At 44.6% G+C, this 23,967-nt stretch overlaps 1 protein-coding gene across 2 annotated transcripts in view; it reads left to right on the top strand.

Annotated features, from left to right (window-relative positions):
* Positions 1-21,699, top strand: part of Clic5 (chloride intracellular channel 5) — a 147,782-nt gene extending 126,083 nt beyond the window's left edge. For both annotated transcript variants that reach the window (XM_048805411.1, XM_015487815.2), the window contains exons 5-6: positions 11,409-11,593; positions 16,834-21,699. In XM_048805411.1, the coding sequence (XP_048661368.1) occupies positions 11,409-11,593; positions 16,834-17,001 (353 nt within the window). In that variant the 3' untranslated portion in view covers positions 17,002-21,699. The remainder of the gene's footprint in view (positions 1-11,408; positions 11,594-16,833) is intronic.
* The last annotated feature ends 2,268 nt before the right edge of the window (positions 21,700-23,967 follow it).

The following is a 23,967-nucleotide window of genomic DNA, read 5'->3' as shown; positions in this document are numbered from 1 at the left end:
TAAATGGCAGATAAAGGCTGGTTGGTAAAACTTATTCATGTAGGCTCCTCTGGTGCCATCCCCAGGCTCTGTCGGCTGAATGTCCTCAGTGGTTAACCTTCATTCTCTACCTTCTGCCTCTGTGAATCTACATCCTGCTTTTAGACAAATGGAGGAAGGCAGAGAGCTTTCCTGCATCTGCATCTTTTTAACTGTCTTCAACACAATCATCCTTTATATTTTGGGGCAGCATATTCTGTCTCCCAAGGGGTGTGGTTAAAAAGCAGAGAGCTTGAAAGCACCCAGGTGATCCGGATGCTGCTGGCTCGGGATGATTCTCTGAGGAACAGGTGTGGGCCGCTGTCTCCACGGGTATGTCTCTCTCATCATCATTATCCGCAGGGCCCAGATCAGCACCTGACCCAGCCCAGCACAGGTGTTCAATTAATATGTGTTAGATGAATGGGTGAATCATATCCCAGGCACCTCAAGATGCTCCCACCCTACCTGTTCCTTCACCTGAGAGATGATGGATGGGTCCACCCTGACCATCAAGGTCAGGAGAGTGCTGAGGGCATTTCTTCCAAGTACTTCCTGCTCCCTGTGGAAGCCCACCTGTTAAGACTGACCCCACCTACGGTTCACCCAAGCCCATGGATTATCTTTCTCAGAAGCATCCCAGGCCTCCCATGAAGCTCATGACATTCTGTTACTAAAACTGTCTTTCCTCTGAGCACACATAATGATTTTATAAACTCAACCTTGAAGTTGAGCTTCAAGGTTAAAATAAAAATGTAATTGAGAACCATCTGAGATGGTCAGTGGGCTATCTGTGGTGTTTGCTTAAGTGTATTTTTCTTTTCACCTTTGTTTTTATAGCTACAATCAAGGAAAATTATATCTGGTGTTAAGCTGAAACTTCACCAAGAGTCAAAAGGGAAAACACAGAAGGCTAACATCTAGTGCTCTTTCAGCTACAAGCCAGAGGGCAAATTATTTTTCTAGGAGCCCTGGTGGAAGAAGTATTTAATGATCTGGATCATAGTAAATATGTTTTTCTGTGCTTTTGTCCAGAACCTCTTCCATTCTTGAATATTCCTGGGAGGAAAGGGTTCCACTATGTGATTTCTCAGGCCTGCAGCACCCACTCTGATAGTCACATGACCATTGACTGATGTTTGCCCTGACAATTACCCTCATTTTGCTTCCACTGGAGGTAACCAAGATACGTTTTACCCAAGATGCATTTTACTCAACACTTTGCCCAGGACTGGCCCTGCATCGGTTCTGTGTCATTTGACAGAGAAATGCAGGTTGTAGTAACCTATGCTTCTCTTTTGGCTCTGATGATAAGAAGCCTGGGACCCCCAGGAGGGCATCCCAGACCACACACACAAATAGAATACCTTCCTCCATTCCCAAGAAGCCATGTGCTATACTTATACAAAGACAGAGAACTATTGTGGATCCTCTAAGAGCCATCCATAATAAGTTACATGAACATATAGAGTCACATGGTTTGGGGGTCTTGCATCTTTCTTGAAACACCACTGAATAGGTCATTCTTTCAACAAATACTCATTCTGTAGCAGACCCTGTGCAAAATGCTAAAATAAAAGTTAAATAATGATATATCAGAATACGTATACATATTGATAGTTGTGTTTGGCTACATATAATAGAAACCTGATTACAGTGACTAAAGCAAATCTTTATTTAATTTTACATAGCAAAAGCCTATAAAGCATTTTACTATGTGCCATGCCCTGTTCTAAGTACTCTTGATAAATGTTTACTTCTTAATAAGAATTTGCTTTTCTCACATAACAAGAAGTCCAGAGAGGATAGAGTTCCAAGTAAATGTAGTTGCTTAAAGAGTTTATGGATCTAAGTTCTTAGATCACTAAAGATTCTCCATCTTCAGTGTGTGACTTGTACCCTCATGTGATAAGATGGTTGCTTTGCTTCCAGACATTTCAGGAAGTGCCAGCTATCCTCTATTCTCCCAAACCACATTGATACATTTCTGCTTGCATCTTATTAGCCAGAACTTGGTCATTTCATCTCCTGAAAATCTGGAAGTCTGGGAAGATGAGTACTTTAGAGCGGGCACATTGCTACCCTGAAAGAAGAAAAAAAAATCTGGGTTCTGGTTCTTATTAGTAACAAAGAAGGGGAGAGTGGATTCTTGCATGTAATTCACTTTCAAGTTAAGGTATTTTCCCCCTATGGTGAAAATATCTGATCTAGCCATGCCAAAAAAGAAACACTATTTCAAATTCTCCTTTGGGGTTGACAAAATCTGACCCCTCCTAGATTTTAGGAAACAGAAGTATAAAATTGCACATTTAATTTGCCATCCTCTTACTTCAAATTTTAGAAGATGTAAGCCTCCTGCAGTAAAACCTGTGCGACTAAAACTCTCAGTAGATGACTTCTGCCCCCAGATTGTAGTTTGTGGGGGTAGGTGAGGGCACCAGGAACTGCTCTGAGCTAGGGGATCATAGCATTTCTGGGGAATTCTGCATCAGTCACCCACAACCACCAAGGTTGTCCCATTCACGAGTGTTAGGAGGAAGGTTTACAGTGGCAAGATGCAGTCCTGACTGCACAGCCAGAAGGAAAGGACCAGGTCAGTGCTTAGGAAATGCAAAGCCTACTTTTTTTTTGGGGGGGAGGGGTGCACTTGGATTCTCATACAATTCACACCTTACACATAATGACAGCTTACTGTGTGCCAGGCACCTTTCTGTGTCCTCTGCAGGGACTCAAGTATTACTCCCAGCAACCCAATAAGATGTGCTGTGTTGTGATCTCCATTTTGCAGATGAGGAAACCGAGGCACAGAGGCCAAGCAGCCTATGCTAGCTAGCATGTGGCAGAGCCAGGATTGCAGCCCAGGCAGCTGGCCCTGTGGTCTTGGCCCTTGGACTTGCGTGTGTTACACATTTAATATTATCCGTTATTTAAAATGCATGTGGTACTGAGTTTTTAAACATGGGTAGGTTATTTTGGAAACTGTGATCAAATCAGTTCATAAACCAATGGATATTCGCTGAATGACTACCATGTGTTTCCTAAATATACTCAGCAAACCCCAGCTCCACCACTGAATCCTGACCTCACACTCCATGAGGAGCAAGGGCCACCAAACCTGGCCCATGGGGGACAGTAAGTAGAGGACTGTTCCAACAAATAAAAGAACTGGCAACTAGAAGAGAATGTTTGGAATAGCCACAGAATTACCAAAGCCAGTAATCATTTAGAGTCGAGGTGGCAGGATGGCTGTCTTTACATTTGCATATGGCTCTTATATATGAAAGATATGGCGATTTGAGGGTGAAACAAGATGAATGTGATCAAATCGCTTCAGCCTGAGTTTTCCAAGGGAGGAAGACTTGGGAAAGCATCAGATCTGCAGTGCTGGGTTGGATGATGGATAAAGTTAGAATCTCCCCTGATCAGACCATTCCAAATGTTTGAGCATCCTCAGGAAACTTAATCTATGGCCTGATGCTCAGAAATAACCATAAAAAGCACATAGATATCAATCTGATTCCGTCGGCTACATAAACTACAGCTAGTATTAATAGCTTCAGTCAGCACTGATGTCGTCCTTTCTGTTAGCGCAATGGGTTTTACAACCATTTATGAGTTTCTGGAAAACCTAATGGGAAACACATATGGGTTCCGGTGAACGATGCAGAACAGTGTTCTTTGCTTAAGGACAGGCCAGAAGGGGTCGCCACTGCCCCACTGCTAGAGTCCAGGCCCTGCTTCCTAATCAGGAACACATTCTGTCCTGCTGGCTCCAAGTCTGGCCTGCTTGCTCCTGTGTTTCTGCTGTTCCCTGTGAGCTGGGTCCTTTCAGAGTCTCTCTCTCTCTCTCTCTCTCTCCTATTGATAAATAAACATGTGGGGAGTTTGCATGGTACAGATTGTATACACCAAAGAAAACCTAAATTTGAAGACCTAAGTGATAATTTACTGTGGCTTTTAGGAGATTTAGAAAATTATCTGGACCTGGAACTTGTCTATATTATCCATACCTCCCTTCATACTTGGAAATATATATGAAAGTCTTGCTGGAGTTGCCTGAATTCTTTATCCCACTGATGTTTTAAACACAGCCATGTAATAGCCCAAGTCTCTCTTGCCTTCAAAATAAAATAAAACGCATCTGTTGTTATCATCGTTGGGTAAAATCCTTCCAAACAGGCCATATACAAGGGGATTGTGGAGCTAAGTGGAAAGATGGTTCTTCACGAGGATCCCCTTCAGAGCCTGAGGAAGGAGCTACGTGTGGAACATGCCTCCTCCTTCAGGAAAAGCTGCTGGATTCCTTTGAGATATATCAGAGTGTTCTAGGCACTGGGTGATTCTCTCTACGCAAAAGGGGCTGCAGGACATCCCACAGCGTCCTGTGGCCCAGTCCGCCCCAGACACAAGATTCAAATCCTGTCTTTGGAGTAAGAATCATTTACTGGCCTCTTCCGGAAAGAACTACAGGAGCTTGGCATTTAATTCATCCTCCCCACAAGTCCAGAATCCTTTCTAGAATGGTTAACACCTGTGGTACCATGTGCCATGGACCTTTCCAGACCCTGCCTGTGCTGCCAGGGGGTATGCTAGGGCATCTGTTGGGGTTGGAGTTGGAGTTTTCTGTTGTCTGTTGCTTTCTCACAAATTGTTGTTTGTCTTTTTAGTCTTTCTGTTTTCACCAGGGCCTGGAAACAGAGGTCTGGGAATTGCTTTCCACTTGTGAGCCCCTGGGTCTTTGTACCCAGGACAGATTTGACATCTCCTTGCTGACTGTCAGGCCATGTCCAGTGTTCCTGGCCTGTGGCCAGAGGTGGATGTGAATTCTCCAGATGATCTGATCAGGAAAAGTTGCCATACCCCTGGGGAGGACGATGCCCCACCCAAAGCATGGCTTCCAGGCAACTGTAGACCCCTAATGCTTTGGGAAATCCAAGAGTAAGCACCATCCTCTGAGTTCTCCAGGATCCTTCTCAGACCTGAAAAGTTCTAGGGTGTCAGGCTTCACTTCCAACACCAAACATCTGCCTTGAGCTGATCTTGTCTTCACCAGTGCCTTCTTCTTCCCCATCCTCTCATAAACTGAAATTCTACAGCAATAATAATAATAAACGATAATAGCTGCTTTTTATTATGTCCCCCTCTGCACCAGATGTGGCAATTCATGGACAGCCACAAGTAGACATAGGTCTTAGCTCAAGTCTCTCGAAAGCATCACTCTACTGCTATCTATCACACTGGTCCCCACAGGCGAGCCTCGTGCACAGCTCTGACACCCTGACTTAAGCTCCCTCTGTCCCTCCTCTGGTGACACCACTGAAATGTAAATCTGGCCAGAGGGCCCAGGCACAGCGGAGGGGACCCCACCCAGAAAGCCCTCTCCCCATCATCTAGAACCCTGTGCCAGTTCTGAGCCAGTGTGCCCTAAGGACCTGGTGCAGACAAATTTTAAGAGACAAAGGGATAGTGAGGATCAGCCACCTGTGGGCTGGGTCTTCTAGAAAGCCACTGTGGATGTGAGAACCCCAGTTTTGTCTTGCTTTGGAATTTTGCCTTTATATGGTCCTTCCCATTCACATATGCTGGCTGTGACTGGTTCCCCAAACCCCCCCCCCCCAATGAATGTAGAACTTTATGTTTTGTTTCTTATGCTGGGGGCAGGGGGTAGGGAGTCACACTGCCCATCCCAAAGCCTGACAGCCTAAAAATCCCCTTAGGACATCTTTGTCTTTTGAACAGTCTCCATGTGTCACAATATGACAGTACAGACACTTTGCACATGTGGCCCTCCCCTTGCTTCCGCCCTCCTATCTTTCTGAGTCCCTGTGCTGCCCCAGCCTCCCTCGTTCCTGGATCTTTGGCCCTGGATAACTTGGCCTCTCAGTTTCTTCTCCTCCCTCACAGCTGGGTGGAAAAAAAGTATCATTACTCCAAAAGGTAAAGGAGAGGTGACATTAAATTTTTATTCCTGGATTTTTGTTGTTGTTATCATCATGATATCATTGAGTTTTCAACTTGCAAATATCAACAAGGCTACCTACCATCTTTGTATTTTTCTCTCCAAAAAATGTTAACAGCCGGAGAAATCACTGTTTGGTCTCCCTCACTCCACAGCTGCACTTCTTCTTATGCCCTTTGGTTATGTCCATATGAGCTCAAAAGAGATGAAAAGTCAAAATTTTCATTCCATTCTCAAGGTATTTCTCAGTATCTAGGTGTTTCTTGCTTCATAGCAAAATCCGAGTGGATTTCTCACCGTCCATTACACTGTCCCATAGACCATGTGACAGCATGGGCCCCAAGCACAGGCAGCATTGGTATTTGTTGCTGAGAAATGGTGCAAAGGAAACTGGTAGGCTCTGTTCTTGGAGATAGCTCCTTTTAGACCCAATCATGGTCGCTGAAAGTATCAAGAAATCTGGCTAAAATCAACATTAATAGCAGAATGCAAGTATGTTATCAAATTAGCTGAAACGAAGGGCATGAGGGAGTAATATCCTTTTGCCAGGGAAATAATGGTGGATAAGGCAAGTCTATTGCACATGTCAGGCCATGTGGGTCCCCAGGAGCAATGGGGCAGCCCTTGGCACCCAGAAGTGGCTTGGCAGAGTGGAAGAAACTTCAGTTTGGGAATCCAATAGCCTCTTTTAAAATTCTGGTTTTCTCCTATTGTAGGAGGATGAGGGCTAGTATTTTGACAATATGTTTGTTTTTGTTTTTTTTTAACCTTTCTAAATATATGATTCTAATCCATCCTAGGCATCCATCAGCTCTGGAGACATTAGGATTTCTGTCAAAGGAATTCTAAGAGAGAAAAAGCAATTCAATATTCAGTTTTTGATATTCAAAATAGCATTTTCAACAAGACAGAAACCTTGTAACCTAAGTGATCATCTTAGAATTTTTCTACTTTTTTCTCTCTCAATTTTCACCCATCAGGGACCCTGCCTGGAGGACTCAGCTAACAGCATCCAGATAGTCCTTCTGCTGATGGGCCAAGGCCAGGAATCTTGCTGCTCTGTAGCTGATGGACTATTTGACAGGGAAAATCCACCTCTTCTGTTCAGGGGACTTGGAGATAAAGGAGAAGAGAGAAGAGGAATGAGGGATTCGTGCTGTTTCTAGGAGTCTTATGCAGTGCTTAGCTTGGGGATCTCCAGAATTTGGAGGGAGGCAGGTCTACCTGCAAACTACCCCTAGGGCCCACATCCCCAGGTTACTTTGGAAGGAAGCATAACTGAGAGGCAGGACCTATATTGGCTTTCCAAAGCCTCCTGCCCTGTAGATTCCAGAACTCCCAGCCGCCAGAGGCATGAGGTCACAGCAGCCGCCTCCCCTGCCCCCTCCCCACTGACGCAGGGAGAAGAGCAAGGGAGAGGGAGGTTCTCTGAGAAACTGAGCTCTTCTATGCAAAAGAGACTGAGAATTCTCTAAAGGGACTATTTGGATTATTACATCAGACTAGGTTATAATCCAGAATGGACTAAATTATAGCTGCTGTTTTTCCACCACCCAGGAGCTTGTAAGGAAGGCCATGGCAATTAGAAAGCAAGGCAGTTGCTCTAGTGCATTCTAGGGGTAGTTTGGGGGGGCAGTTTAAGGACCCCACTGTGTGTGCTTGCACAAGTGGGTGTGCCTATGTAAGTCTAAGACTTGGCTTCTTTATGTTAGATGAGGATAAATAATAATCTCCTTCTCCATGGTCTCCTTGTGTATTTAAGCAATAAGCAGCATACACAACCCTGGGTCAATTCAGAACTTGGCAGACTATATATATTTCCTTGCTGGTGCTGGAGAATGGGACTGAGAAGCAATGAGAAAGAACAGTGCAGTGCAGAGGTTGCTCAGCCCGGGGCCAATGCCCACTAGCTCCTTCATACCATCTCCTTCTCCACAGAAGAGCTGAACAGACACCCATCCAGGCTGCAGAAGATGGCCAGAGGTGGGCCTTTGAGTCTGATTTCTTTGCAAGTGCACATGACAGAGAAGAGCTGTGCATGGGACACCATGCAGCTACATAGCCCACAGGCCTGCTCCCATCTTTTCAAAGACCACCTTAGACAGCTACCCTCTCTCCACATGCATTACGAGAGCCCCTGGGGTTTGCTGGCCCCATGCAGCACCCAGAAAACCAGCTCAAGCTATGCTTTGCAAGAACTGATTGGAGGCTGAGTTAGAGTGTTGGCTCCCCAGTCCCCATTCAGCCTCTGTGCCCTGGTAAGACTATATTATTTTCTTAGCTCAAGTTGCTGTTTCCAAGACATTATTTCTCTACGACGAGAAAACAATATTAGGTCTTATGTAATATCAACCTCAATGAATCTGGAAGCGATCATGGAATGGGTGGATTTTTTTCTCTCCTCAAAAAAAAAAAAAAGGAGAAAAATAAATTTGAGATTGTTTGCATATGGCTGAAAATATTTATGAACTATTCCCCTTGTTTCCTCATCACATATTTTACCCAGTGCATTTGTGTGTGGTACAGAATAAATCTTTATGAGGAGCAGAGGCAGAGAAGGGAAGAAAACAGTAAAAGGACAGGGTATCCATCAAGTGCCTGGGTGTTTGTTAGTGATCCTCAGTCTCTGGGTACCTCAGCTCCAGACTCACTTGCTGAGGTCACCCCATCCAGCTACTCTGAGGAAATCCATTGGAGCAGGGGTTTCAAATATAAACACAGAAGGAATGAACATCTCAGGTCACCCTGTTTTATTTCACAGGCCCCCTCCCTCTTTCCAGAACATGAATGGTTTCATGAACTAGGTGCCATTAGCCAAAAGAGATCATTTGATTCTGTGATCCCAGATTGTGCCACCATCAGAGCTTGGAGTTGGCAGGTAGGAGAAAAAAGAGTTGACAGAGAATGGATGGGTGCTGCCATTTGTTATTTGGTAACTTGGGAGTGCTTTAGCACAAGGTGTGTTGCCTCAGTCTCCCTCTAACTGTGCCTGTCATAAGGCTCGTCACCAAGGAGGATCCCCAGAAAGCATGAGGGACAGAGCTATGGCTGTGCATTAAATAAGTAAGGAAAACAAAGCTCCAGGCTATTGATTTTCCCCTCTAGGGACTGACCTCTGAATTGAGGCTTCTTAGACTATCTCATTATCTACTGCACATTGAAATTTTTAGGAATATACTTTCTAAGAGTATAGGGTGATTGACAGGAAACAGAATGATCACTATATTTGGTGATGCGAAGCAATAACTCCCGTTGACTCATTTCCTTAGTATGCACTGGGCACTGTATCAGGCACTGTCCCTGCATTTGCTGAGTTAATCCTTACAGTGGCCACACAGGAAGGTTAGGTATCTTTAGTTTCATTATTGCCATGAGAAAACTGAAGCTCAGGAAAGTGGAGGAATTTCCCAAGTTCATACCTAGTTGCAGGACCAGGCACCTAGGCAGGATTTGTAGAATCTAAGGTCAAAACAATATGTACAGATAAGAAAAATTTATAAATCAGACCCAAGACCTTGCAAGACACCTATGCAATCATAAGGGATCTTGATACTTAAGCATCTGCAACTACTGCTTATTGAATTTTGTTCAGAACTGGCCTTTCAAGGATCTTCAATCAGTGCTCTAGTCTTCTTTACCAATTTTTATGATTGTTCCCAGGCCAGTGACTTGGGTACAGACTTGAGCTGTAGCCTGCTCAGGTCTCCAAGGGGCACCTGGAATTACAACTTACAATGTCATATTTCCCTTCCTGTATCTCGTCACCTCTTGGATGATGTCAGTGGGTCAAATTTTGACAGGCACCCTGTTTAGTTTTTCTTTTTGTCCATTATAACCAAGATTTCGCAATAGTCTGTATAACTGAAAGGGGTAGAGGGATTTGAGGAAACAAACAAATCAAGTACAAATCACAAGTGCTTCGGGGAGAAAAGCATAATGAGATGGTCTAGGACCCACCCTCCCTCCGCCATTGCCCTTGAACAGTCTGGTAATCCCATCACAGTCTAGACAGTTGCTAAGGGGAATACAAGCATTTTTCCCAGCCCTGCTCATTCTGTTCTCCCAAACTGGAAACACAAAGCAGACGATGAAGCCCAAGTTCAAATGCCATACCAGGGAGGAGGAAGTATTGAGAAACTAACATCCAACCTCCAGCCGGTCTGCACACATTCCAGTAAGCACTCAATTGATTTTTCTTGGGCTAGTGTCATTCCATTGTCTCAAACAAAAAGCCTTCTGTGAAAAGACAAAAGCAGGCTGTGGAGGAGTGGCTACAGAAGGCACATCTGGGAAAATCAGAACAAGAGGACCGTCCCCTCAGCTTCTCCTCCTGCAGACAACATCCCCCTCATATCTGCTGGAAGGAGCATCAGGCCTGACTCCCATTATCTCCGTGGCAGGCTCTAAACCAAAGTCTGGAAAAACAGCCCTTGGGAATGGGGCTGAAGACACAGGTGCAGTGGCTAATGACCCGACCAGCCATTCCCTCCAAGGCCACCCTCTGTGCTCAGGTGGAATGTGTTTGTCAGTGCTCAAAGATTGGACTGTGAGATTCTGGGTGGAAGGACTTTGGTTGAAAAGTGACTTCCCACTGTTGTTCTTTTGCTCAGCTTATGTGTCTTAAATGAGTGACCTGGTACATAATCATTGAAACAAGTCAGTGAAATCCTTCTGCCACATCATCTTCCTTCTGATGTTTGTTCTTTGAGAGGTATCTCTGTCAGGTGTTCAGGCAACTAGTGGACATTTCTAGTGGACACTGCTGCCTGGTAAGCTGGCCCTGCCATACAGGACAGCTCTGTATTGTAGACAATCTGCCCTAGATTACACCAGGGTGTGTCCTTGGTCCCCATTGCTCTCTGAGAGCAGTGCCACTCAGGGCTGCTCTCATTCCTATGCATGACACCCAGAAGTCTCAAAGATTAACCCAGAGTTAATGCTTCCACAAAATCTGGTTGCATCTCTATCCACAGAATTCTAAAGTTTTTTTGTTTACTTACTTAATAGCCCTTTTGTACTACAAAATTAATGTGTGGATTTATTGTAGAATATTGACAATATATAGGCAAGCAAAAGAAGAAAATAAAAGTTGACTAGGATTATTGAACTTCCAGAGATAAGCCCTGTAAAAACTTTGGCATTTATCCTAACTGCTTTGTTTCTCCTTTTATATATGTTTTCAAAAAAAAAAAAAGGCAGTGGGCGGGGTTTTCTAATGTTCATCATTTGGTTAGGGTTTGCTTTTGGGGGCCATTTAATACACTTGTCCTGCATCACGTTTATGGCGACCAGGTATTCTGCAGAGTGTGGTGAGCTGGCAGAATGAGGAGGGAGACCAGTTGGGATGAGCTACTCTATTCTGAAGATCCTTTGACTGTATCTAGTGACAAGAGAGTTGACTAAAGATCCTTCTTTTGCTCTTCTTTGCCAGCCCTTGAGAGAGGCCTGACCAAGGCACTGAAGAAACTGGATGACTACCTGAATACCCCGCTGCCAGAGGAGATCGACACCAACACCTGTGGGGACAATGACAAGGGGTCTCGGCGCAAGTTCCTGGATGGGGATGAGCTGACCCTGGCCGACTGCAATCTGTTGCCCAAGCTCCATGTGGTCAAGGTAAGGGAGGTCTATGCATGGGTGCTGGTGAAATCAACTGCATCTTAGACCCAGGTCACCTGTGTGGATGTCAAGATCCTGGGCTCTGAAGACAGGTGAATAGGGACCCAATGTCAGCCTCTGCTGCCTGTATAGCCTTTCTGAGCTTCCATTTTCATTTATAAAATAGGTATATACTGCTTACCCTAGGGTTCTTGGGAGAGTAATTATGGTGTGAAAGTGTCTAACATATTGTAAGGACTCAATATATAACAAATGCAATATCTTTATTGTAGATAATCATATCACTCCAAAGCCCTCTTCCTGGAGTTATTGCTGACCACACCCCAGCATCTCCCTTATGAGCCCTTGTGTGTCTTCATACATTTCTTTGTGTACAGATCTTGTAGCAGATCCCTGGGGTAGAAAAGCATCCTCTTCCTTGTCTATTAGCTGAAGAGATAGAGACAGCAGGGGCACTTCCTGGCTCTCATTGCCCTTACCGTATGCAGCCTGTGTGGTGTAATCCTTTCCTAGACAACAAATCTTGGAACCTGAGATTCAGAGGCCACCTAAAATAATCTCCAAACCCAAACTGGTCTGCTTTCTGCTGAACTTGTGACAGGCTTCTGGGAAGCTGTGATGGCATATTTCTGGGTGGTAAGGAACCCTCTGCCTGGTGAGCCGTGTTTACCATTTTGAACAGCTCGGATTATTACAATACCCCTCCTTATATGGAGCCCAGGCATATCCCCTGTATCTCATTTGTTCTCTGGAACAACACAAAACCAATCTGCTGTACATCCCACTTAAAAAAAAGGAAATATATCCCCTAAAGTTCTCTAAACTAACACTTCTTCCCACATCCTTTTCTAACCCTCATTGCTTGCAAAAAAAAAAAAATGGTGTCTTACCATCTTGCTGTTTCCTATTTTTACACATGTCTATATCTTATTATCTCAGCCAGACAATGAGGGCCTTCTTCAAGCATGTTGATAGAAAGTAATAAATACTCATTATTTGATTGATCATTTGATCGCCACATGAGTAACCTTATGGTAGCCAGCTTCTTTCTACCCTGCACTAAGAAGATTCAGATTCCATCATTCCTCCGCAGGGTACATTATGCCTATTGCTTTTCATCTGAAGACCTGAGCTAGTAATACAGGCTTTCCTCCAATCAGGCACCCCAAGCTTGCATTGCTATCACCTAGCTGTGCATGCACCAGTTTTCCCACGGGATCTTGGTCAGAGCTGGAAACCAGAAGGGAATCACATGCCTATGGGTTGGGAAAATCCAATTTATTAATAGGAAGACGCTGGGCTCATGGCCAAGCCAATAGTCACTTGGAGGTTGTGTCAGTTAGCTTTGCATCACCATGACCAAAAAACCTAACAAGAACAACTTAAGAGAAGGGAAAGTTTATTTTGGCTCATAGTTTCAGAGGTTTAGTCCATTTCTCTGGGCCCATCATGAGCCCGAGCATCAGGGCAGAAGCACATGACAGAGGAGCACTGTTTCATTCATGACAGTCAGGAAGCAGAGAGGGGAAAGGGAAGGGGCCACAGACAAGATGAACCCTTCAAGGACACACCCTCAGTGACCCACGTCCTCCAGCCACACCCGCCTGCCTATAGTTAGCATCCAGTTAGTCCTTTCAAACCAGGATGGACTGATTAGGTCACAGCTCTCATAATCCAATCATTGCACCTCTGAACATTCCTGCATTAACACAGGACCTTCTAGAGGATGCCTCATGTCCAGACCATAACAATGGTTTGCAAAGCTGTGTCACTTTGAAGTCATCACCTCCTGAATGCTCCACCCACCAAAGAATACTTATTCACCTTTTCCTGAGGAATAAGGAGCACTGTTAGGGACATTATGATCCCTGTTCAGTCACACTGTGGCAGAGCCACATAATGGAAAGATCAGGAAATCCAAGTTCTAGTCATATCTCCACCAACTGCAGCACGGGCTAGAGCAAACCATTCCATCTTTTTGGAATTCATCTTTCTTATGCCTGAAAGAAGGGGCATGGACTAGATTCCTTCCTGTTTCCTTTTTTGCTTCTCTCCTCTCTTATTCCAACATGTATCCGTCCTTCAATGATGAATCATTTGTTGAATAAGGCAAACAAACAGCTCTCCCTGGCCACGTGCACCACCCCCTGATGTCTCCAACTCCTTGCAGCCCTCAGTTGACTCAGTGAATCGCCTGTCCTTGGGGGAAGTTCACTGGGTTGTTCTCAGAGGAGCCGGAGATCAGACGGAGGACGGCCTGCGAGGGAACAAAGGCTGGGCCTCCGCTCCTGTCTCCTTGGATTTCTGCTGATCCAGCTTATCAGATCCAGGGCCTGGCAAACCTCTGCAGAGCAGAAGGAGCCAGGAGGGAGCCAAGTCAGGCCTCCAGTTTGGCCTCAGATGCCAGAACTCACTCTGGGCTGTGGGAGCTAACCATTTTCATATGAAAGAGCAAATTTGAAACATGAGCACGAGGCTTGCTGAGAACGTCAGAGCTGCGCGTGCATCCTCGCCCGCTGGCTCTGTGGAGCTCACTCTCAGCTTCTTGTCCATCCATGGACGCTGAGGTGTCCTGGTCCAGGCACTCACCAACAGCCAGGTTTGGAGAAAGAGATGGATAATGTGGCAATTTTGAGGGGTCCTAAATGATTCTTAGGGAGATGAGTGGACCCAGAGACAGAAATTAGTTTGTGAAATAATTCTCTTTGGAATTTGAAGGAGCCCACCTTCCAAATGTGGTTACAGTCATGTTTTTCTTTTCTGAGATAGATTTTAGATTTCAGGGGCAGGGGGCAGGGGCAATTGCCTTCCTTTGGGGGGACTCTCATCTTCATGCAGATAAGGGAGTTCCAGAAAGAGCTTCTTTCTGTAATTGAGGGGGAGAAGCAAGACAAAGTAGAGGACTTTGAACCTGAGGCAGCTCCTTAGGGCTCTCAGCAAGTCAAGGCCCCAGGGAAATTGTTCTCTGAGCAGCAATATTAGATTCATAATTAAGAACCCTGAGTTGGCCCATGTCTTAACATAGGTCTAAGCATTAAAGTGGCAAGAACTACAGACAAGAGAGAGGCCCTGTGATAAATAGTCATGATTACTCAATAGATACCGGTGTCATGCATGTCCTGTGCAACATAGTCTAAGTCACTTCATTTCTCTTGGTTTCGCTTTGCTCTTGTAAAGAAGCTTCAGTCTTTAAAATGACATGATTTTGGAGACTGGGGATGTGGCTCAGTGGTAGAGCCCCTGCCAAGCCTGTGACACCCTGGGTTCAATCCCCTGTACTTCAAAACAAACAAACTAGCAATATTAAGAGATTTGTAAAGAAACTAAATTAAAAGATACACTTTGTCTGACGTTCGCAAACCTGAAGTTAGTAAAGATTAAATACGACTCTTTATTGAATCCCTCCTCACCTAACCTTTCTGTGCCTTACTCTTCTTCTCTGTAAAACTGGAATATAATAAGCTCTTTCTTATGAAGTAATTTAGGGATAAATAAAGTAACAGTTCTTGAAGTGCTTAAAGCAGCACCAGAAGCAGAGCACAGGGTGAATGGGTGCTTGCTGCTGTTCATACCGGGGTTCGCATCATGATTGAGATTTTGGAGGGGTCCACAAATAAAGCAGCTGTGATTCCTGTCCTTGTACTCCTCACAAGCTGGGGAAGAGAAAAAAGGACACGAAGACAGTAGTTGGATTCAGGATAGAAGAGAGCTTAGGATTGCAATGGAATTTCCAAACTGGAGCATGTAAGGGGATCGAATGCATCCGCGTGGGAACATGGCACTCTGGCCACAGGCCCTTGTCATCCTGCCCTCGGCACAGCTTCCCAGTGGGGTCTGCACTGGGAAGATGAAAGATGAAAACACAGCATGGCTGCCCTGGAGGTTCTCTGAGCAGGAGGATCCCAGGGCCAGTGGCTTGGTGCCCTCACCAAAGAGAATCAGAAATCAGAGCCTCGAGAGTGATGCTACTCTCTGTAACCGCTACCTAACTCTCAGGGGCTAGAGGCAGAACCAGCTCATGTGTAGGCCCCCGTGCACAGTGAAGACCAGAGCCCTTTGTTGAAAAATGACCATGAACGTTCACATTTTGATGGCAGAGGATTAAATCAAGGGCAAGGCCCTTCTGAGTGTAAAGACCAGTGATGCACAAGTTACTTATCCAAAGCTGCCCTGGCTAGAGGAATATTCAAGAGACCACCCTGCTACCACTCACAGAGGAAATGCATGCAAATGGATGGAAGGTAGGCCTCAATGAATTGTAGGCGATAATGTTTATTGAGTACTTACTATGTCCCAGGCACTCCTCTAAGCATTCTATGTGTATTAAGTAACTTACTATTATAACACATGTCCTATTATTACCTCCATTTTAGAGATTAAAAACAACAACAACAACATAGTGCTCAGAGAGGCTAAGTAACATGTCCAAGGTCACACGGCTGATAAGTGGAGTCAGGATTATAAATCCACTCCACTGAAATCCAGAGCCCAAGCTTTGAAACACTATGCTACTGTTTAGTGTCAACACAAACATCACTTCCCCAGAACTCTTTTAGTTCATGTCCCCTGAGTGTGGCAAACCAGGTAGAGAACAGACATCACTATTTTCTCACTCCCACATCATAACCTGAACCTACATATATATTACAACATCTAACTTACTTTTCCTGTTTTTTTTTTTTTCGTCTTCGATGAATAATAATAGTTATGTACAAAAAGTGGACCAGGGAAAGATAAAATGAAAAAATGTCTCTAATTCTATCAATCAGACATAACCACTGTTGATATATTGGTATATACAAGTTTCTCCAAATGCTACACATTAAATGTAACAGTCTACTTGAAATGTTTTGCACATCACTGGATTCCTCTCAGCAGCAGCATTTTTAAAGACTCTCTGGTATCCCATAGTATTTATATACAGAAAGTATTTACCCAATTTATGGATTGTTGGACATTGGAGTTTATGTACTATTTTTTGCTATTCAGAATAGTCTTATGATCATAATTATGTGACTAAATCTCTATGTATATCCACAATTATTTCCTAAGGGAAAAAAAATTCTTAGAAGTGGAACCACTAGGTCAGAGGGAAAATGACACTTAAGAAACAGAAAATAAATACAGAGGCAGCGCTGCCTGCTTGCATTGCAAACGTTCTACTTCTGGTGCAAAGCGGTGCACCAAGGTGGTTTGTTCCCTGCACTCACATCGCCTCCCTCCTGTCATCTCTTTAGATTGTGGCCAAGAAATACCGCAACTACGAGTTCCCGGCGGAGATGACAGGCCTGTGGCGGTACCTTAAGAACGCCTATGCCCGGGACGAGTTCACCAACACCTGTGCAGCGGACAGCGAGATCGAGCTGGCTTATGCCGATGTCGCCAAGCGCCTCAGCCGGTCCTGAGCCCTGCCCATGCCCATCCTGATGCACCCGGCTCTACTTCTCCCCAAGAACTCCACTTTACAGACTCCTCTAAAGCAATGCCTCCGCAAACTTTTTTTTTTTTTTTTTTTAATCAGGCCACATCTTGCTGGCATCACCAGAACTCCAGCCTGTGATCATCTTTTAAGGTCAGCGCCATCCCCTGCCTATCACGCAGGAATCTGGCAAGCACAGAGGATAGAAACTGACCACCTCTCTGCCGGCTGACCTGATCTGGGATGGGTGTATCTGGTCAGTTTGGACTGACCTGCCGAACGGTGACTAGTTCCATCTGCCAATATCAAAATATCACTCAGATGCTTTAGAAACGCACCCCACCTCTTCGTCCCTCTTCTTTGTCAGTAACTGTGAGGCCAAGGACAAATGCCCTTTGAGTTCCTATTAGAGAGAGATCCATGCCTTGGTAGAGGAAATGCAGGGAATGGGGGAGAAGGGAGTTGGCGGTGGATTGGGTCATCTGGCAAACACACCACCAGTGGCTCACTGCTTCTGACACTGCTGTCCTTGGGCACTGAAGGCCAGATGCAAAGTCACTTCAGACACATTCTCAATTCACTGCAGTGCTGTTGTGCGCCTGGCTGGTGCTGACCATGGGTTTTCCGTGTTGTCCGGCAATTTTCCAGGAAGAAAATTGGCATGCAATTCCAAACCAGGGTGCCTGGGATGGGGAGGCGAGACAGAGTAGTGTTGATGCCAAAAAGTCCACAGGGTCTAACCAGCCATGGGGTGTGCTAGCTTAGGAGTGGGTGTTTCATGGGCAATTTCATGCCTGGGTTTGCCTGTGCTTATCAGTGAGTGGCTTGTGGTTTGTGACAAAGCAGATGGGAGGTGGGAGGGGAGAGGGGTGAAGGCAAAGGAGTTTGGTATGAGGCTTGATGTTCCCTGGTAAACTTGGTCTTTTCTCCCTTGATCTAAATCTTGGACTGGGATATCATGTAACTCCCAACCTTATGGGAAGAAACCAGGAATTGGCCAAAAATATCTTTCCAGGTTTTTCCAAGTTGCACCTGGATGCAGGTGGGCTGAATGGGTGCCCTCAGGTGGCTGCTCGGGGCCAATTCGACTGAGGCCTCTGCTGGATGAGAACGACAACTTCAGGAAGTGGCATGATGGTGGACCACCTTAGGGAGAACATCCACACTGGGAAGACCATGTGGTTTAAACTTGAAGAAAAAAAAATGCACCCATCTGGGTTAACCTTGCTACCATCCACCAGACTCAGCTGCCAGATGAAATAAAGGCAACCATGTTCCAGCTACTTTTTCCCTCCTTACTCATTGTTTCCTCAAGTTTCGCCTCCTTAAGAGCTTACCCTGCCTGAGCATGGAGACCTGTGCGGAGAAAACGAAGAAAAATGAACCAATCATCAACTCCCTGGCCCACTGAATGCCCCAGGAGGAAATCCATCAGCCTCTGGCCCTCACCTTCCACAGTCCTTCCTTCCTCTCGCTTTTTGGTGGAGGGCGAGGCTCCCAAGTGCCGGAAAGCCCCTGGACTTGGCTCATTTCTCAGCAAGGGCAGGATAGCACGGTCCTTTCCATGGAAACATCAACAAATCCTAACCCAAGCAATCACTGGACCCGCCTGCCTCCAGGGAGCTCCAAAGAAAAAATAGGGCCCATTGATGAAACCAGGGGAGGAAGCAAGAGAGCTCTCCCCATTAGCCAACTGAGGAAGACCAGGTTTCTCAGGAGGACAATTTACAAGCCTGAGAGAGCTTTGAAAAGGCAGAATGAGTTGATTCATTTCCACCCTAAAGGAACCTTTCCACAGTCTCTCTGGAAACTGCCCCTGGAGATGTTTAAAATGGAGAACTGGTGAGGAAACACCCCCTTTTACTGTGAGGAGAGGCCCCAAACTGGACTTCTAAGGGCTGAGAGCTTGAATGATCCAGGTCTTATAGGTAGTGTGAAATCGAGCTGTTTCTTGGGAAGTTTTTCCTGATCTTACAGCATGGCCAGAAGAAAGGGGGTGGTTCACTCTCCTGTGCCCTCCTCTGCAAAGTCACCTGCAAAGTCACCCAGAGGGACCCCAGGGGGAGCAGCTGCCCAGCCCAGGGGAGTCCACAGAATGCTAAGGAGGCTGATGTGATATCAGAATCCAGCAATTGTCAAGTTTTTAAAAACAAACAGGCCAAACCAAGTCAATATTGTTCTTTCTAGATGTTCCTCCTATGCTTGAGTTGGTTTTACATAAATGGCAATATTTAGGCCCTGTGGGGGTATTTTGTGACAAATTATAACCATTTTAAAGAGGGGTAGGAGTTAGAGAAGGAAAGCTCTTTTGGGTACTTAATTCAAAAACACCTTTTTATTTCAGCAGTAGATCATCATATAATGCAACTGGCTATTGGCTTAGAGTTACATATGTAAAAATAACAATAATATTAATAGTACTACTTTCTAATTACTTTTTTTTTTTCCCCCAAAAGATATTTTTTCTCCAGTTTCTCCAGACTCTCTGGGCTTTGCCTTAACCTTGTCACATGCACAGTGCACCTTCTCTTAGCTATGGTGTGGTGAGGCCAGGAACCACCTTGGGGAGAACTGAAAACTTACATCTGGACTCGGTACTCCAGAGCTTTTGGGAAGGAGGTAGTCCTTGTGATTGGTCCTGAATGAATATCAGTCCTTCAGAATGCATTTCACTCATTCTGACACAGAAATAGGATTTACTTGTGTCGAGATCCTATTTCATTTTGTATTTATTTGTCCCTTTTGACTTTGACATCACAATTTTTTTGTGGAAGAGGTTCATGGGAGGCAGAAGCAGAAAACTAGAGCCACACTCCAGTCACCCAATGACTCAGTTATAGAGTTGAAATGACCAACCTCTTCAGGACTTCCTCTTAGATTGGTTAGCCCAGAAAGAAGGGATTGGATAAGATTTTAATAACTATCTAAGATGAGCTGTGTAAGTAAAATCTTAATTGATCCAGAGCACAGTTCCTTCATCTCCTGACTAAGGAAGACAAGTCTCTGACAAATTCAGAGTCACAGACATGGATATGACTCTCCTTTTAGACAAGAGGTCTGGAAGCCACCTGGTACCACAGAAATGAGTTGAAATGTGGAAAACGCAGTCAACCGGCTTTTGTGACCACAGGACCCCAAAGTAGTTTCATCTTCCCAGGAAATGGCACTGTCTCTCCTCCCGCTGACAGGGCCCTGGTAGGATCTTGATCTTCACATCAAAGAAAAGCCCTCCAGCCAGGTGGGTGGTACATGCCTTAGCTCTACCTGCCCAGGAGGCTGAGGCAGGAGGATTATGACTTCAAGGCCAGCCTGGGCAACATAGTGAGATCCTGTCTCAAAAATTTTTTGCAAAGACATACCGGAAGTGGTTTCCTGGGCTGTATTTCCTGGCACTTGTCAAATGAAGCAACAGAAGCTCTTCACAGCCCTGTGCCTGGTGGTGGCCGCTCTGTGGATGACAGTACCCAAGGGTCTTAGAATGGAGAATATCTGGAACAGAGAGAGCTTGACCAGCTCAGAGGCCCAGGAATCAGCAAGGCCTAGATAAATAGAATGAATAAGGAGACAGGCAGGAAGGGCAGGTGTGTCTAGTAAGAATCTACCCTCACTGTGAGGATCTGCTCTAAAATTAAATGGACCTAGAAGCAACAGGTGTCCAGTAGGTGCCTCTGTGGTTCACCTGCATCCCCCCTGGCCAGGAGCCAGTTTAGCTGCACAGGGGATCAAGACACTGGTGTCGCCTTCCTTGGAAAGAAGAGATGCTCATGGCTAAAACTAAGTTCAGTGATTCTCAAGGTATCACTTTCCTGTTTGGTTTTTCTACCACATTAAGAAGAATCTGAAGAAAGCATTAGGAAAAATGGGTCCATGTGAAGCATCTGATTCTGACGTCAGGAGAACGTAAGTGATCTCGTCCTTGGCCTTGGGGCCCTCTGCACACGGCCCGGGGCCTTGTGTCCACCACTTTCTACCGCTCAAATCAGACGGCTTGTATCCTCCTCCTGCTACACATTCTTCTCCCCTGGTCAATCCTTGCTCAGCTTAGTTTCAGGGCAATTTTCTCTCCTAATTAGGTATGATCCAAACTGTGCATAATGATATTTAATGTGATTTAAGGAAATAGATTCAAATCCCCCATCCCACTACCAAAAGTAAATAAAATGTTGCCTAATATAAGGTTTGGACTAATCTGTATTTCTATAAAAGTAATCTAGGGTTTTTTGTTTTGTTGTTTCATTTTGTTGGCAAAACATAGTTTTAAGGATCCAATCATCTAAAGTGTTTTACATATAGTTAGAGATTTCACAATATTAACTATGCATATATTTAAAATATAAAATATCCAGCTGATGTTTGAATTTGTCATATTTTCTGGCCACCCGATAGTTCTGTTTTATAAGCGGGGGAGTTGACTCATTTAGCAAAAGATGCTTAGCTTTTATAAAAGGACAAGCATTTCATTTTATAAAGACACTCCAAGTGATAGTTACTTGATTTTCTCAAGACCTTTAACTGTGGTGATAAAATAACAGGCCTTGCTTTCAAGCCTTAACAAATGTAAAATGCCTTTTAATAAAGACATAGCTGAGTGTTTTCCTCATGACTCTGAACCAGTTATAAATTTGTTTCCAGTCTTGATTGGTATTGACTGATTTAAATAAATTTGGTTTATTTTCAAATATTATAAAAGTGATCATCAGACTCCTGATTTGAGGTGGGGATTTTCTATGTTGTTTTAAATGACAAGTATGAAATCTCTCTCTTCTTCAAATAAAGGTGGCTTTATTTTTCCCAGTACAAAAAAAAAAAGATGTTCATCATAAAAAATCAAAAAATCAAAAACAAATAAAAATATATGGAGAAGAAAAGGAAAAGCAAAGAACTTAGGAGCCAGTCATCCAAACACCATTTTTTAAGCAAGGCTAAAAATTTAGCACCTGGATTAGGTAAGACATGGTGGCAATATTCCTTCCTGCTTCTCATTTCCTATCTGTACCGTCACACGTGAGGTAGGCCAACAGTGACAATCCAGGTCTGATTAAAGAAGACCTTAAAATCTCAGTCTGCTTGTGCCAAGGCTGTTTCTGGGACTGAGCCCCAGCAGCCTCCCTGGCCTGAGATTCCAGCATTAGCACCACATTTCTGACTCTGGGTTAAACTCACTAAGTTCTACCCAAAGCCAGCATAAGGTCCAGATGGGCCCTTGATGAGCATTCAGACTGCTGAAAAGGGCCAAGGTCTTGGCATCCTCCATGCCATCACAACAGCTTCTCAGAAGCTTGGAAGGGATGAAACAGTTGACTCTGGAGTGAATATGGACAAGAGGGGCAGCCTGGTCAGCTCAGGTACAGCAGATGTGGCTGATGGTTCTCTCCCTACCCTGGCTACCAGCATCATCCTTGGACAGAGCTCTGGTTAGATCCAGAGACACCTCTCACTCTTCCTACTCCTCCCACCAACCCTCCTGCCACTCAGGCAAGTGTGATTTCATTTCCAGTGCTGGGGTAAATCACAAATGACCCAAACCCTCCTTCAGATTGTGGTTGGTTTCATAGTGGGCTCCTGACCAAGTTCTGCTCAGTATTCTAAGAGGAGATTTGCTCAGATGCTTCTGGGAAATTTCCCCCGTTGTTAAGAAAGTGAGTTTTTAAGTCACTAATTTTCGTGGTGATTCTGGAGGTAGGTATGAGGCCTAGATTGCTGCCACTCTCTGGGGATCAAGATGGACTGGCCTTGGAGACCAGGCAATACCATATGCTGCAAAATGCAGCAGAAACAGGGAGAGAGCCTGGATCCTTGAGTAGACCACTGAATTGCTGAATCAACAAACCCTGAAACTGGTCTAACTCTGGATTTCCTGTCCTGTAATTCATCCCAGATTGTTTGAGGGTGGGTTTTTTCTTTTTCTTTTTTCTTTTTTTCCACTAGTGGCCAAAGGCATCCTAAGTGGTGTAATGGCCAGGCTTCTTGTTCCTAGCAATTGGATCATCCCATGCTTCATGTTTGAATGCAGGGATTGCTCTACAAGTTGACCCAGGCCTGGGAGCTCGGAAAACCTCATCTTTCTTGGTCTTGGTGTCCTTAACTGCTATGAGAATACCAAAGGACTAAGGATGATGGTGACTCTGTCTAGCCTTGAGGAGACCTGAATTCTGTTCCAAGAAGCTTCCAAATTGACCTTGGAAATGAAAACATCTCATTAGACTCAAAGGTGGTGTGAACTGCATCTCTTTTATGTCTAGTAGCTAGGACCCGAGAGTCCCTAATTTTACCTTGTGGAAATGAAATAGAGTATCAGCTCATGATTGAAAATAAGGAGATCGGAACTCTAATCCTAGGTCCATCCATCACTACATTACTGTGTGAATTTAGGCAAGGCCCCTTTTGGGAGTTAGAAAGTCCCCTTGTCTAGAGATTATATAATCTCTGATGAAGGGTACTTCTTGGAAATAAAGGGTTATTTCAAGTGGAATGGCATTCCAGCTGATTAGAACATGCAATCTATTGGAAGCCTCCTCTGTGGTCTTCTTTAATGAAAAGAAGCTGATCACCAGAAAACACATGGATATCATGTATTTGTCTATGTGGGATTTTTTTCCCTTTGAAGTAAATTTCAGGGTATAACTTGGAGTCAGTTCCCATGATATTTGTCTTCTATCATCTAATGTATGCAGTGAAATCCAAGTCTATATATAACAAACCTAACCCTGAAGTCCCGCAATGGGGCTCATCCAGATGCAGTTATTTATACAGAAAGTAAAGCAGACTCAAACTTTGAAAAAAAAAATTGTCAGTAAGGAAGGTGAATAAAGGGGTTGGGGTTGGGGCTCAGTGGTTGAGCACTTGCCTGGCATGTGTGAGTCACTGGGTTCGATTCTCAATACCATATGTAAATAAAATAAAGATCCATTTTATATATATATATATATATATATATATACTGTCTCTTATA

This window comes from Marmota marmota, unplaced genomic scaffold, assembly GCF_001458135.2.
Source record: "Marmota marmota marmota unplaced genomic scaffold, marMar, whole genome shotgun sequence".
In the NCBI taxonomy this organism is placed as follows: domain Eukaryota; kingdom Metazoa; phylum Chordata; class Mammalia; order Rodentia; family Sciuridae; genus Marmota; species Marmota marmota.
Note: the sequence above shows the minus strand (reverse complement) of the source record. Positions and strands in the feature narration are given on the sequence as shown.